This window comes from Solenopsis invicta, chromosome 4, assembly GCF_016802725.1.
Source record: "Solenopsis invicta isolate M01_SB chromosome 4, UNIL_Sinv_3.0, whole genome shotgun sequence".
In the NCBI taxonomy this organism is placed as follows: domain Eukaryota; kingdom Metazoa; phylum Arthropoda; class Insecta; order Hymenoptera; family Formicidae; genus Solenopsis; species Solenopsis invicta.
Window position 1 is genome coordinate 11,216,882 of NC_052667.1, and position 15,598 is coordinate 11,232,479.

Sequence of the window (15,598 nt, forward strand, 5' to 3'; positions counted from 1 at the left end):
TGTCATAATCTCTTCTACTTTAACTTCTGACACTTTGCATATACTTTGTTTTATACGTAAACAGTGTAAATTTAAATTGTCAGAAGTTTTCTTTAAAATGTAGATTTTCCGATATTTTTCGCAACTTTGGCAGCTTCTGACAACTTTTAGCTTACCCTTCTGACAATTTTTTTACTGCTTTTTCTCATGATCCTCGATATCTATGTAAATTTTCAGCCGTGCACATCGACAGTTTTTGTAGTTGGAAAAATTACACGTTTGATCGTCCGCCCACGCACTTAGCTTCCAGCGTGCCTTCTGACGGTCGGGCTTTCGCTTTGCTGACAGCAATCGAACCCTTTCCAGGTAAAATATGTCATGCACCGAGGCATGTCGCACCCCATGTAGCCAGCTCTTAGACTAGTGCGCGACGAGAGTTGCTGGTAACGATCAAATGCAGGAAGATCGAATATCTTGGTCACGTCTTGAGAGGAGAGAAATACCGCCTCCTCCAACTGATACTAAAGAAAAGGATTGAGGGCCGACGTGGGATCGGAAAAAAGAAACTCTCGTGGCTGAGAAATATTAAAGCATGGACTGGGGTGCGAAGCGCGGAGGAGCTCTTTCGTATGGCGGTGAATAGAATCACCATGGCCAGAGTGATCGCCAACGTCTGGGGAACCGGGCAGGGCACGTGAAGAAGAAGACTACATGACGGTCAGTTAATTTTTGCAATGTTTGAAGATGTCCATTACTGCTATCTATTTCATATGCATCCTGTATATGAGACCATTTAGCGGTATATGTTGTGTCATTTAATTTATATTTTAAATCCTTCGTTATTAAATTATTCCAAATACACTTTAATAAATGTGGAGGATTGTACAGTGAAATAATTTGTTGACCGTTAATTATTATTACATCATGATTGTTAAGAATGTTTATGCGTGTTCGCCCGAAGTTTTCTTCTAGAGCGACCGAGATTGGTTCATTAGCAAAGGCGCAAAAGAAGCAGCCCATCAGCATGCTAGCTGACGCAATTTCGTCCGGTTGTGTCAAGCCGGTCCGCTTTACCGGTCACTTGTCTTTTGTCCTTCGGCGATTCGAGAAGAAGCGTGTTAGCGGTCCGTGATAGAACTGTAACTGTAACTTATTGTATCGTCTTCGGGTCAAAATAAAATAAAATTTTTGTTATCTATCAAAGTATCTCAACAGGTTATGGGCCTAATCACGTAGACCGAGCAGAAAATTTGTGTAAGGCCCCTGAGAAGATAGCGATACGCGAGAAACGTGATACACAAAGTGCGAAATCACAGTACGCGGGAAGTGTAGTGCGTGAGGCACAAGGCGCGAAACGGCGGACATATTGGCACAAGGTCCTCCCCCCCGGGAAATTGACACGCAATCGCGAGTGAAAACGTATCCGAAATGTCTGAGCCAATCTCAACTCGAAATATCACGAAATTTAACGGAGAGGACTTTCAAGGTAGGAAGTTTCAAATGCGCATACTATTTATGACGCATCAAATATGGAATATCATATATGGATCGAGAACAAGACCAGCACAGGCAGGAGAGGCTCAGGAAGCGTGGCGGACGGAGAACGCGCGCGCAATGTTCTTGTTATCAGGCATGGCTCACAAACTATAGTTTGAGCTTTTCCGCTTCCCCTTCCACACACGCGAGTCACGTGCACATATTGTAGCATAGTAGGGACCGAGAGCGGTCGTATGGAGGGGATAGGTGGATCGCGGAGTCAGAAGGAAAGACGAGAAGAAGCAACCGTGCGAAGAGAGAGCATGTTCTCCTCTTCGCATGCTTCGTGGGCGCCCACGGGGCCATGCCTGTTGTAGGGATGTTCGATTCTCTTATAAAAATCGATTCTTAAATCGATTTTGCATCGAATCATAAAAATCGATTCTGCAAAAAAATTGGAATCAAAGAATCGATCTTGCTAAAATCGATCTAAAAAATCGATCTAAAAATTTATATATATAATTAAAACGTACATTAATATTTAATTAATTATTAATGTTTTATCAATTTTAAATTAACTATTATTAGTTCTAAGATTTTAATTTTTAAAACTTTAACCAATAAATAAAACAGGTAATTATGTAATTAAGCATTAAGTTTTTGAAAAAAAAATTTGTTAAAATATAGGTTGCTTTCATATCATTTTTTGTTTACATACGTTCCTTTTATGTACTTTTATATCTTTTATTTGTAATATAAAATTATATAATGTTTTTATAATTACTAATCTTTAATGGACACTGAATTCAGAAATAACAGCATGGCCGCGTTCAAAATATCATACGTAATCTCAATTTCAGTCTCTATTGTAGACGCTTTAAGGGCAATAGGTAAAGAAAAAAAAATAATTTTTAAAAATAAGAATCGGTTTTTCGATTCTTAGGATAAATAATCGATTTGCAAAAAAATCGAATACCAGAAATCCGATTTAAAAAATCGATTTTTAAACCAAAAAAATCGATCTTGTAAAGAATCGAATCGGAATCGAACATCCCTAGCCTGTTGTCATCGACGCTCGAGCCGGAACATTTACGACCATTGCTCACGTGTAAGATGGCGAGTGAAATGTGGCAAAAGTTATTCTCGGTGCACGAACAAAAATCTGCGTCAAATAGACTGATGCTGCTAACGCGCTTTTATGAGTGCCGAATGTCGACGGATGATTCGATGGTACAGCATATAGCAAAAATACAAAACATGGCAGCACAATTAATGAACGTGGGAGAACCAGTGTCAGAGCCGATGATAATGGCAAAGGTGCTCGGGAGTCTATCACAGAAATACGCGAGTTTCCAGACGGCATGGGACAATGTGCCGACGGACATGCAGACGTTGGGAAATCTGCAGGAGAGGTTACTTCGAGAAGAAGTTTGCATGTCGGCAAACGATGAAGCTCCGGGAGCGTTTGCAGCGACAAGAAAGACAGAAGCTAGAAAGGGTGAAAAATCAAGTGCAAAAGTAAAAAGAGAGCAGCGAAATTCGAAAGACAAAAACAGTGATAAAGAGCAATGCTATCGATGTCAAGGACTGGGGCATTACGCTCGAGAATGTAAAAACAAAAAGCGGGAAAAAGAAGATCGCGAGTGATTCACGTGACTGCGCATTCATAGTCGAGAGCGAAAGTGACAGAGGATCGGGAAGTGCCGAAAAAGGACGTTTCGAGTTACCGACCGACATTGCAGACTCAGTGCTGAAGGCAGACAAGTGCGATATCTGGCTTACCAACAGTGGCGCATTTCATCATATTATTTACCGACGCGAATGGTTCAGTGAATATCGCAAGTTGTCTGACGGTGGAACAGTGTCTCTCGGAGACGAATATCGAGTAGTCGGTGAAGGAACAGTTAAAATTGAAAAATATATCGATGGCACGTGGCGAGCGGCACAGGTCGAAAAGGTGCTGCATGTTCCGGAAATGAAAAAGAATTTATTTTTTGTCAGTGTCTGTACATCTAAAGCCTGATCTACAATGTGCTCTTTGCGTTTTGTCTTGTCTTTTCTGCTTTTTGTCTTGTGCTTTCTGCTTTTTGTTTCCTTGCTTTTTGTATTTTTGTCACACGAAGCCGAGAGACATTGTCATGCATAAAAGGTAAGTATTTTTCTGCACAAAATTGGCAAACAATTCGCCAAAAGCTTCGTTTACTTGTATTTCAGCTTCATTTTCTTTATCAGACATATTTTTTATCAGACTATGTTCGATTCGTCACCGTGGTTGTATTTAACCTAACCAACATGTTTCTTTGTCTTTGTTGTCCGAGATAAAATTTGACAAACTTCAGAAAAGACAAGAAACACGTGACAAAAAACATGATTGTCGGTAAAACAGTGCGCGAAGAGACAAGAAAGCAAAAGGCAAAAAGCAAGAAATAGGAAGCAAAAAGCATATTGTAGATCAGGCTTAAAAGTTTCCGTGTGTGTTTTAGCGGAAAACAAGTTCGAATCGAGAAAGGTGGAACGACCGTGGGATACGGAATAAAGTAAGAAAACCAGATATATCGGATGCTGTTTTGTGTGAAATGCGAAGCAAAACAGTGAAACGAATGTTGCGAAGACGGACTTTTAAACTTGGCACGAGAGACTCGGGCACGTAAACGCTCGCGCGATGCAAGAACTTGTGAAAAGTGGGCTAGTGGAAGGAGTTAAACTTCCAAATGCTAATAAAGTGTTTTGCGATTCATGTCAAATAGGGAAGTCGCATCGACAGGCGTTCCGGAAAGAGCGAGTGCATGAAGCAACGAAAGCCGGAGAAGTGTTTCACACTGACATGTGCGGGCTCATGTCGATAGAATCGTTAGGAGGTGCGCAGTTTCTCCTAATATTCAAGGACGATGCAACTAATTTCCGACATATTTACTTCCTGAAACATAAAAACGACGTGTTCGAAAAATTTCGAGTGTTCGACAAGTTAGTTAAAAATAAATTTAGAAGAGCAATGCGCGTGCTACAATCCGATAACGGTCGCGAGTTTCGAAATAGTGCGATGGATAATTATCTTAAGTCGCGCGGTATCCAACGTGAGTGCACGGCGCCGTACACGCCGGAACAAAACGGCAAGGCCGAACGCGATAATCCCTACGATAATTGAGAATGCGAGAACAATGCTTTATTCGAAGGAGCTTCCGATGTTTCTGTGGGCTGAGCCGTGCAGCACAGCGGTTTATTTGATGAATCGAGCCGGAGCGTCGAGTGCAAGATGGAGCGACTCCATACAAGAAATGGATGGGAAAAAAACCGAACTTGGAGCATCTGAGGATATTTGGATCTAAAGCCTTTGTTAATGTGCCCAAACAGCACTTGACAAAGCTCGATGTCAGAGAGAAGAAAATGATACTGGTTGGATACGAACGCAACTCCTTAAACTATCGAGTCTACGATCCTATGTCAAAAAAGGTAACAGTATCGAGGGACGTGGTATTTCATGAGAAAATCGGAAAAATCACGTTGCCGGCAAATGACGATTTGCAGGAAGATATAATACTGCCCAAGGTCGAAGAAGAAGTGATTCCTGTTCGCGAAAAGGAGGAGAATGAAGAAGAAGACGACGAGATTTTCTTACCAGCCGAGAGTGGACCAGCGAATCAACGAGAAGTGGCATCGCCAGTACCACGTGGCGGCAATACAGGTCCGAATCTCCGAGATCGAGGTTTGATAAAACGACCATCGTGGTACGAGTCGTTCGACCATCGCGTACGAATGTCGTCGAATACGATATTCCTACAACGTTCGAAGAAGCGTAAATGGAGAGTAAAGACTCCGTAAACTGGATTGACGCAATCGAGAAAGAGCTTCAAGCACACCAGAATAATCGAACGTGGTCTCTGGTAGAGAGAAAACCTGATACGAAGATTATAGATTCGAAATGAGTTTTTCGAAAGTTGAGAAACACTGAAGGCAAAGTCTGCAGATTCAAGGCACAACTCTGCGCAAAAGGATTCTTGCAGAAGAAAAGCGTGAATTTTTCAGAAACATTCGCACCTGTAGTTTGGTACGATTCATTGCGAGTCCCAAGCAGAACAGGAAGTCATCACGACGTCAAAGTGATGTCAAAGTGAGTACAAAATGATCATTAAAAGTCACTTTTCGATCAATTACTATTCACTTTGATGTCATTTTGACTTGTTGTTCTGCTGGGGTGTTACTTGGACTCATTGCTTCGAGAGATTTGGAGTTGACTCAGTTCGACGTCCAGACTGCGTTCCTGTACGGAAAACTCGACGAGGAAATTTTCATGGAGGTGCCGGATGGACTGTGCGTTAGTGAAAATGTCGCAAAAGATTCCGTCGTTTTGAAAAATCGCTTTACGAATTAAAACAAGCACCAAGATGCTGGAATTGCAAATTCAGTGCTTTTCTGAAAGAATTCAGATTCAAAGAGACAGACGTAAATCAGTGTATTTTTGTTGGTCATGTCGGGCAATCCACTGTATTTTTTTGGCTTTATATGTAGATGACGGGTTGATCGTGGCTGAATCAAGCGAAATCCTAGAGTTCGTTCTTGAGCACCTACGAAAAGCGTTCAAGATCACAATCGGTGATGCGAGTTTATTTGTTGGAATACAAATAGAGCGAGATCGAGCGAGAAAGTTAATTTTCGTTCATCAGAGTGCGTATGCAAGGCGCGTGTTAGAGAAATTCAGAATGATCGACGCGAAGTTGATGAGTGTACCCTCCGATCCAAATGTGATCTTGTATCCGGTATTAAAAGAAAAGGTAGCTGTAAAAGTACCGTTCAGAGAAGCGGTTGGTTCATTAATATTTCTCGCAATCGTGTGTCGTCCTGACATTGCTTTTGCTGTAAATTCTGTTAGCAAATTTCTGAATAATTACAGTAATGATCACTGGCGTACCGTGAAACAAATTCTAGCATATGTGTCTGGGACATTAGAGTACGGGATAGAGTTTCGCGGGGGTGGAAGCGTACTTGAGTTAACTGGGTACTCGGACGCAGATTACGCAGGCGATATTGAAACGCAAAGGTCAACGACGGGCTATATCTTCGAGCTCGCGGGAGGTCCGGTTACGTGGGCAAGTCAGAGGCAAAAATAAGTTACTCTCAGTACAACGGAATCCAAATACGTTGCGGCGTCAGTAACATCACGAGAAGCTATCGGGCACAGAAAGTTATTGTCCGATATCGAATATCCATGCGCTGGTGCAACCATGATCTATGTCGATAATCAGAGTGCAATACGGTTAGTTAAAAACCCGGAATTTCATAAACGCACAAAGAACATTGACATAAGATATCATTATGTTCGTGAAAAGGTCAACGCTAACGAGTTGAATGTAGAATAGTATGTACGGAGGAGCAGAAGGCCGATATATTCACGAAGACTTTTTCAAAGGAAAGATTTTGTATGTTAAGGGAAAGTATCGACATTGTTGAGTTCGGACCACGCATAAACGGTGGAAGTGTTAAGAATGTTTAATGCGTGTCCGCCCGAAGTTTTCTTCTAGAGCGACTAAAATCGGTTCATTAGCAAAGGCGCGAAAGAAGCAGCCAATCAGCATGCTGGCTGACGTAATTTCGTCCGGTCGTGTCGAGCCGGTCCGTCTTGAGCCGGTCCGTCTTACCGGTCACTTGTCTTTTATCCTTCGGCGATTCGAGAAGAAGCGGTCCGCGATAGAACTGTAACTGTAACTTATTGTATCGTTTTCGGGTTGAAATAAAATAAAATTTTTGCTATCTATCAAAGTATCTCAACAATGATTAATGTCAATGTTGCATCAATACGCTTCTTGTTTTGACTCAAAGATTAACTGTTGTACTGTTTAGTATTATTTGTACTTTGATCACATATTGATGCAACGACAATTAATCCTACATTTTGTAATTCTGTTACAATATCTTTATAGGTACGTATAAGAGTTGTGCATGGCGTACTCCCTTTGCAGAAAAAAAATGCAATGGGTTGTTTCCAGGCTTGATTACTATATACCTTTTATCATCCATATAATTACGTGATCAGCTATTTCCATTTCTCTATCATAGCCATCATCAACAAAACCTTCTATTATATCTGCTGCTGAATTATAAATTAAGGAAGCATCTAACTTCACCTCATCAAAGAGGAGTACACAATACTTATACTTATCATTATTAAATTATTCTACGCAAACATTAATTTCGTCTAAAATACTATCACAAATACCTGGTTTTAATTTTATATTTCGTGTAAATTGTTTTAGTAATTCTCTAGAAGGTAAGGAAAAAATTTGCGCTACATACTTGTACGCTTTCGGACTTTTTTTGTATAACGCTAATGCAAATGTTTTATTGATGCTTGATTGATAAAAGTTCTTCTAAATTTACTTTTGCCTACATTTTTAAGGTTTGATAAAAAAAAACTTTAGCTGGTGTTTGCATTTTATTAAAAATATCAAATGAATTACTTTTTAAAAGCTAGTATCCTTCCCTTCGCCGCGCGCCACTTACTGTCGCGGCGTCGTCTACGGGCCGCGGTGGGCGGTCCTACGACTTAGGCGAGCGACCGCTTGTCTCTTCGCGCGCTCTTATTCAGCCGACTTTAATATTTTATTACTTGAAAGTTATTGCAAATATCGCAATATGGTATTAGATTTTTTGATTTATCTCGATCTCTTCTACCTCATCGTGATAATATGTATACATTGCTGTGGGACACCTTGTAGAATAGAAATAAAATTGACTAGAGATAGGAATTGAAGGTGTTGGAGAAGATAAAAGTTTTTGAATTGAATGATACGAAAAGGAAGGATGGAAGGAGGAAGGATCAAAGGAGTTTAAAATGGAAATAAAATTGAAAGGAGAAATGAATTGAAGGTGTTGGAAAAGATCAAGATTTTTAAATAAAGGATGAATAAAGTAAGCACAATTAAACATTGTAGATTAAAAATTTTTTTTTAATAATGGGCGAATATTACATGGTATTTTAATATTTTGTGTGTTAAAAATGAAAATTTCTGTAATAGAATATTATGTATTTTAGTTAAATTTTTTAAAAATGTGAAATGACAATATCTAGAGAAGAAGAGAAATAATATAAAAAAGAAGAATCGAAGGAGTGTAGAATGGAAATAAAATTGAATGGAGAAAGGAATTCAAGGTGTTGTAGAAGGTAAAGATTTTTGAATAAAATAATATGAAAAGAAAAGAAAGGAGGAAGGATCAAAAAAATTTAGAGTGGAAATGAAATTGAAAGTAGAAATGAATTGGAGGTTGTAGACATGGTAAAGATTTTCAAATAAAGGATGAATAAAGTAAAGACATCAATTAAACATCAGATTTATATAATGAGCGAATATTATATGATATTTTGCGTGATAAAAATAAAAATTTCTGTAATAGAATATTATGTATTTTAGTAAAGCTTTTTTAAAAATGTGAAATAAAGATATAGAAAAAAAGAGGAATAAAATAATATAAAACGGAAGGATCAAAGGAGTTTAGAATTGAAATAAAATTGAAAGGAGAAAGGAATTGAAGGTGTTGGAGAAGGTAAAGATTTTTGAATAGAATAATATTGTTGCGTACCCTGAGGAAGCGTCTAATATTGATTCGCGCGAGGCGATTGATAAGCGCGACAGAAGAAGATCGTTCCCTGTCAACGGTTGTTGTGGTCGTCGTCGTCTTAATTTTTCTTACAAATTGTCACGTTTTTATATTAAAAGTCTGTCTTATTTCGGGAGTGCGTGTGTTATTGTCACAGCGTGAGTGTGTGATAACGAGACGACCTTCCTGGTTGTAACATACAACAAAAAAAGGAAGAAAGTAGAAAGAATCGAAAGAGTGCAGAATGGAAATAAAATTGAAAGGAGAAAGTAATTGAAGGTGTTTGAGAAGTTAAAGATTATTGAATAGAATAATAGAAAAAGGAAGGAAGGAAGGAGGAAGTATCGAAGGAGTGTAAAATGGAAATAAAATTGAAAGGAGAAAGTAATTGTACGTGTTTGAGAAGGTTAAGATTTTTAAATAAAATATGAATACAAAAATTAAGACATCAATTGAACCAGTTTGAAGGTTTGTTTCTAATAATGCGGTAATATTACATGATATCCCTTAGTAGGGAATTCCTGTTCGCCTCGAGATTTCTCGATGGAAGCAAAGATCACTTTACCCCCGGGGTGGCAGTTGTTACCGCGGACTCTGAGGTGGAGACGGATTTCGACGGAATCGTCGAGATCTCTCGACGGTGGCAGAGCTCGCTCTACCGCTCGGATTCCTCGGGTATCGGGAAAGCGGAATCGGAAATCACTGAGATCTCTCAGCGGTGACAGAGCTCGCTCTACCACACGGATTTTTTTGGTCTGGCTCGGAAGCTGGACCGGGAAAGAGTCGATCTCTCTACGAGATTGTCCGCCTTTTATACCCCGATCTCGGAGAGTCGGGGATGCTCGGGTGGAGTTCGGTTCTTTTCGAAATACAGCATTCCCGCTGCTCCGAGAACGGTCTGGTATTGCGCTCTCGCTCGCGTGCACGCCTCTTTGTTGCTCCAACGCCAGGAGCGTGCGGCTTAACGCGCAAAGTTCGCACGATTAACGGCGCGTTCGCTGGACCGTTCGCGCGCGCGTGTACGAGGCGTTTATCGGCCCATAGCGCCTGTTTGCCTGTCCGGCGGGTGTTCGGCCCCAGAGGGGCGGTTCGTGGCCCCAGGAGAAACGGTGCATCGTTACAATGTTTTTTTTATTTTGACAGATTCTTTAATTTATTACGTGTATCACGGATCCTACAATATAGACTCTAATCTAACATGTGTTACGTGGATCGTATTTTTAGTTATTATTCCCATATAATTTTCAAGTTAGTCATTTATTTTAAATTATTTATGACGGTCTATATGAACAACACAAAGATCTCTTAAAAATTTCTTTAGTAATTATCTTCTTAACACCACCTTTCAGATTTGAAAAAATCGATTTTTTTTTTGCTTAAATCATTAGTTTATACTTATAAAAATATGCTGTAAGTAGTTTTAGAACAAAATTCAAACTGTATTATAGTGTTTGAGCTGATTAAATGAACCGTCTCTATATGCGCCTACCGAGCAGCTGCAAACGATTTGGATCGGTCCCGTCTTCTCTATGCTTCGTAGTTATTTGGGCCTTATTTATATACCAAAAATAGACCTTTGTCTAACACAATATAAATGTTATTACTTGTACTATATCAGTAAATAGTTTTGAAAGTGTCGGTTTCTGTGTTTATGCGACGCCATTAGTTTTTCTGTGTTTATGCAACAAACTGGGCTGTGTGTTATTATAATGATGGCTATAACAGTTTAATAAAAATTTTGCAAGTCTAAAACCTCATGGTGGGCACTATTTGTCATTATTATTGCCAAAAATTGGATGCGCGGCGCGTCGTACTTGCCGAGCACAGTCTCACCCAAGAAGCAAAAAAGACCAGAATATCATTATTAGCAACAAGAAAGAATTATAATGAGGCTGCTGAACTTGTGGAAGGACAGCTTTATGGGGCAGGCATCGCAGATTAGAGATAAATGAAAAATTTTTAACTTTATACACAAAACATCAGTTATCAAAACTTTAAACGCGTTTTTTTCAAAACATAGTTTTTCAAATTTGCTTGCAAGGTTACTCTTACAATTTTTATCCGATTGACTTAAAATTTTAACATAATCTTCTTGTAACTATTCTACAGAGAAGTACGTAGGCTTTTTGCGATATGTTGAAAACTCTTTTTGTAATCAGCATTTTTTAAACAAATTTTTGGGTGAAAAATCCACTTTTTTCTATAAATAACTGCCATTTTGATAAAAATTAATATTTTTAAAAATCCGTACGTACTTCCTTAGTTTTGAATATGTAGATAATGAAGATTTTTTTTGTTTGGTTCCAACATAAATCATGTCGCAAAAAACTTGGGCGCAAAAATTCATCTTTAAGAAAAGACGATTTCGTAAATGGGCTAGTACGCCGCCATTTTGTGCATAAAAGAAAATTAAAAAATATTTTTTACTTGTCAATATATGTACAATAAAGCCCTCTAAGCTTTTTTTTATATAAAGTTATTCATTTACCGACAATAAATTCCCAAACTTAGATATCATTTTAGGGCCTCAAAGGTGGTGTTATCCCTTAAATAATTATTAATACAATTAATATTTAATATTTTATAATACTAAAATTATTAAAAGAAGTTTATAAATAATAAGATACAAACACACAAATGCATTAATAAAATTCTAGCTTAAGAGGATGCTATACTGACGGAAATTACCGACCATTACAGTGTTCATTAATTTTTGAATTGGCTTTACAGATCACAAAATCCTTTTGCAAAATAAAAGTACGCACCAAAACAAAGTCTGCTCTGGTAAATTTTATGAGAAAATCGATCAAAAAGTTAAAAATTCATTTATTTTCGACTCGTGGATCTGTCAACCAAGATTAATTTTTGTTATTTACTGACGTTCTGTAGCTCGTATGTATAAAATGAGACCAGGGCGGACTTCAGAAAACTCTAACAAACAACACTAACTGTGTATCGTTTCAGTCAACAACCTAACAAAAAAGTTTAATAGGTGAACAGCTGTACGTGTCCAAATTTCGCTTAGCGTACGTAAACGATGGCAAGAAGAGCAGTGGCTGTAGTTAATAGGTCTTTTCGCAGATGGCGAAATAATCGAAAAACAAAGACAGATCTATGCGTTGGACAAAGAGCGATAGCCTGGTCTCCCTCGAAAAATAATCTGCAATGCCGACGTCGAGGAAGTTCTTCGGTCACTATAGCATCCTCTTAATAAGTTCCGAAAACACAAGGATATAAATGGCGAATTTATAAAATCTAATTAAAGAGAAATTCGTAATTTTTGTACAACACTCAATATATGTAACATAAAATAATCTTTGAATACCTATATTATATAAAGGTAAAGATTTATAAATAAAAAACGAAAGAAATTAAAAATACAATTAAACGCGAGTTTGAGGATTTTTTTAACTAATGGGTGAATATCATATCATGTTATGAAGTTTTATGTTATGAAAATTTCTTTAATCGAACATTATCTCTTTTAGTAAAGATTTTAAAATATGTGCAATAAGTAGAGAAACGGTGAGACATGAAATAATGTAAGAAGGAAGGAGGAAGAATTGTGAGAGTGTAAAATAAGTAAAAAATAGAAAGCAGAAAGGAATTAAAAAAGGTGGAGAAGGTAAAGTTTTAAATAAAGTACGAAAGAAATTAGAAATGTAATTCTACAAATTCTACAAATTTGCAGTTTTTTAAAATAATGGATGCATACCATGGTATATTGACATTTTGTTTTAAGAATTACTATTTCATTAACCGAACATTATCTCTTGTGTAACGCTGGTACTTTTCGGTGCGGTTACGGGATTGCGTTCGCGGATAGGTTGCTCGGATGTGCTCGCCGGATGTCAAGGTTCGAGAAATAATAAATCCGTGCTTTGGTTGTAGTAACACGAATAAGTAAATATATTTTCCCAATGGAATATATGTACAAACATACGTTTAAACGCGTCGAAAAATAACGACTTCGGGGTTGAGATACAAAAGTAAAAGCGTGTAAATGTGTTTGTCAAGCGTCGGTTGAATACACGAATGATCATACTCCATCGGAGTATTCGGTTAAACAAATGATCGGCTCCGCGCAAGGCAAATGAACGACGGTTGGTCGGGCCGGACCAAATATAATTCACAACGCAAAGTAATATCTTAAACAGAAGAACGGATTCGAATAACCGATGAGACTTAAACGGACGGACCCGTCTTATGCGCTGCGTGCTCTGAGTTACTAATTGGAGTTGCTTGGTTAAAACAACAGTCGGATCCAAGCAGAGTGAATGAACGGTGATTAATATTTACACAATGAACGGATTCGGATATTCTGATTAGCTAACCGGTTTCGGACGCCTAGCGATATAAACGGACGGACGCGTGTTTGTTAACACGGTGTAAACGATCGGAATGCCGTGAGGCGGCGAACTCACTGGAACGGTTTCAACGGGCTGCGATTGGCCCGTGTGCCGGTCGATTGCAATCTCGGGATCGGTGTGCGGCGCGGCGGTTCCCGGCTAGAGTCCCTAGAAGTAGAGAGTCTGGACATCTGCCCCTAAAATGTCGATGATGAATATGTCAGTGTATGCACGTGAGCTTTATGTGTGTGTATGTTTATCATTGTGTGCACTTGAATGTGTGTATGCTGTTATCGCATTGGCTAAAGAGGATTAAATAGGGATCCGTATTGGTGCTGCCATTTTAGGTGCACAATCACGTGCATCCAATCACGTGGAACCCCGAGATGTCCAGACTCTCTACTTCTAGAGACTCTATTCCCGGCTACGCGGGGAAGTCGGCGGTGTAGACCTGTGCGGTCTTTTCCCGCGGGAATGGACGTTCCGTGGGGTATGGTATTTCGGAGTCGGTTTCCCAGGAATGCCCGGGAGCGGACGAATGGATCGGATTGGCTGGACGACGAGAATGCCCGTCGTACGGTGGAGCGGAGCGGATTGGCCGGACGACGAGAATGCCCGTCGCACGGTGGAGCGGATCGGATTGGCCGAACGACGAGTATGCCCGTCGCACGGCGGAGCGGATCGGATTGGCCGAGCATATCCGACTGCGGGGATGACGAGAATGCCCGTCGTGCGGAAGCTGGGATACTTGCTCGAGAAGAAGCTCGAGTGTGCTCGAGCTGGGAAGCGCCGAGTATGTCCGGCGCTGGAGAAGATCCGGTGAGATCGGATGTTCGGATTGATCTCCCTTTCGGTCGCCCACTGCCGGTTTATATACGGTTCCGCGCGGCTCGACGCATCAATCAGCGCTCGCGGTCGAGCCGCCCGGAGTGGGAACGCTTACCAAACGCGGCGCGTGGCGTGGCGTGTCGCGCGTGGTAGCACGTGGTTGTGCTATAGTAAGCCGAGCGCACGCACGTGTTCGGATGCGGTGCGTCGGACGGTTGGTCGGTCTTGTGCGGCGGTGCGGTGGAGGAGCGTAATGTTACACTTGTAGTAAAAATTTAAAAAAATGTGTGAAATAATGTAAGGAAGAAGGAAGAATTATGAAAGTGTAAAATAGGAAAAAAGTAGAAAGTAGAAAGGATTTAAAGAAGGCTGCAAATGTAAAAATTTTTAAATGAAGGACAGAAAAAATTAAAAATGCAATTAAACACGAGTTTGAAGATTTTTTTAATGACCACGTATATGTCAGAAAATAAAATTTCAAAGGTGAATTTTTCATTGTGATATCTCCGTCCCTAGAACATAGATAGAAAAAATAAAACCATTTTCATTATAGAACTTTACCTATCGTTTGAGAGTATTTAGAACTTGATCGATTCAGAAGTTATTGAGATATGATAATCTTGTGTGCTTGGAAGTTGATGACTCGTGTATAAGAGACATGTCAAGAGATGCGGTATCGGCTCGCGCCATGTATTTCTTTTTTCGTCCTTTTATGTAAAAGATGCTACCGCGTATCATTTACAGCAGTGCTCGGAGTTAGTTGCTCATTTCGAGCCGATTCTTGAAAAGTCACCCACTATTCCCTCACTACCGCTCGCCGCTTGACGATCGAGCCGCCAATCAAGCGGCTGGCGCTCTGCACAGGAGCGTCTCTAAGTGAAAAATACGCTGGTAGAGTACCATTCGAATAATTTATTGTAAAAAATTTTTCTTTTTACATAATTTTTATAAATAAAATTTTCTGTTATTTACATATAGGGGAGACCGGGGCAAATCGTTAGACGGGGTAATTTGATAATTGGAAATATCTTTTTATGAGTACATATTAAAAATTTACTTTAAGGCTCCTGACTCCTCAGCCGAGAACTCCGTGTTGACGGTAGCGACATTTCGTCGCGGACAAAATTAGAACTAATACACGTGAAACGTGACAGATTGACGATGAAATGTTATCGTGCATGTCATTTTGTTATTATGTGTTTCATTGTAAAAACATGACTTGTCTCGTATTTACCAAATTCGTAAAAATGGACCGCGAGTAAAGTTTCTTTGAATTTTATACATAAAAGTACATTTTTCACTCCTTTTAATAGCTATCCGTGTGTTTTCCTGTCTGAATAGACGTCACTTTACGTGCTTTTTACGACTATTTACTG

The 15,598-nt window shown here is 39.4% G+C and overlaps 2 protein-coding genes across 2 annotated transcripts; both read left to right on the top strand.

Annotated features, from left to right (window-relative positions):
- Nucleotides 1-2,568: 2,568 nt before the first annotated feature.
- On the top strand, nt 2,569-4,600 carry LOC105198988. Its single transcript, XM_011165864.3, has 3 exons — nt 2,569-2,973; nt 3,041-3,461; nt 4,203-4,600. The coding sequence occupies exons 1-3, from the start codon at nt 2,569-2,571 to the stop codon at nt 4,598-4,600; spliced, it is 1,224 nt and encodes a 407-aa protein (XP_011164166.3).
- Nucleotides 4,601-6,152: 1,552 nt separating this feature from the next.
- On the top strand, nt 6,153-6,560 carry LOC120357514 (secreted RxLR effector protein 161-like). The gene has a single exon (XM_039448037.1). It carries the CDS (start codon nt 6,153-6,155, stop codon nt 6,558-6,560), a length of 408 nt encoding a protein of 135 aa, XP_039303971.1.
- The last annotated feature ends 9,038 nt before the right edge of the window (nt 6,561-15,598 follow it).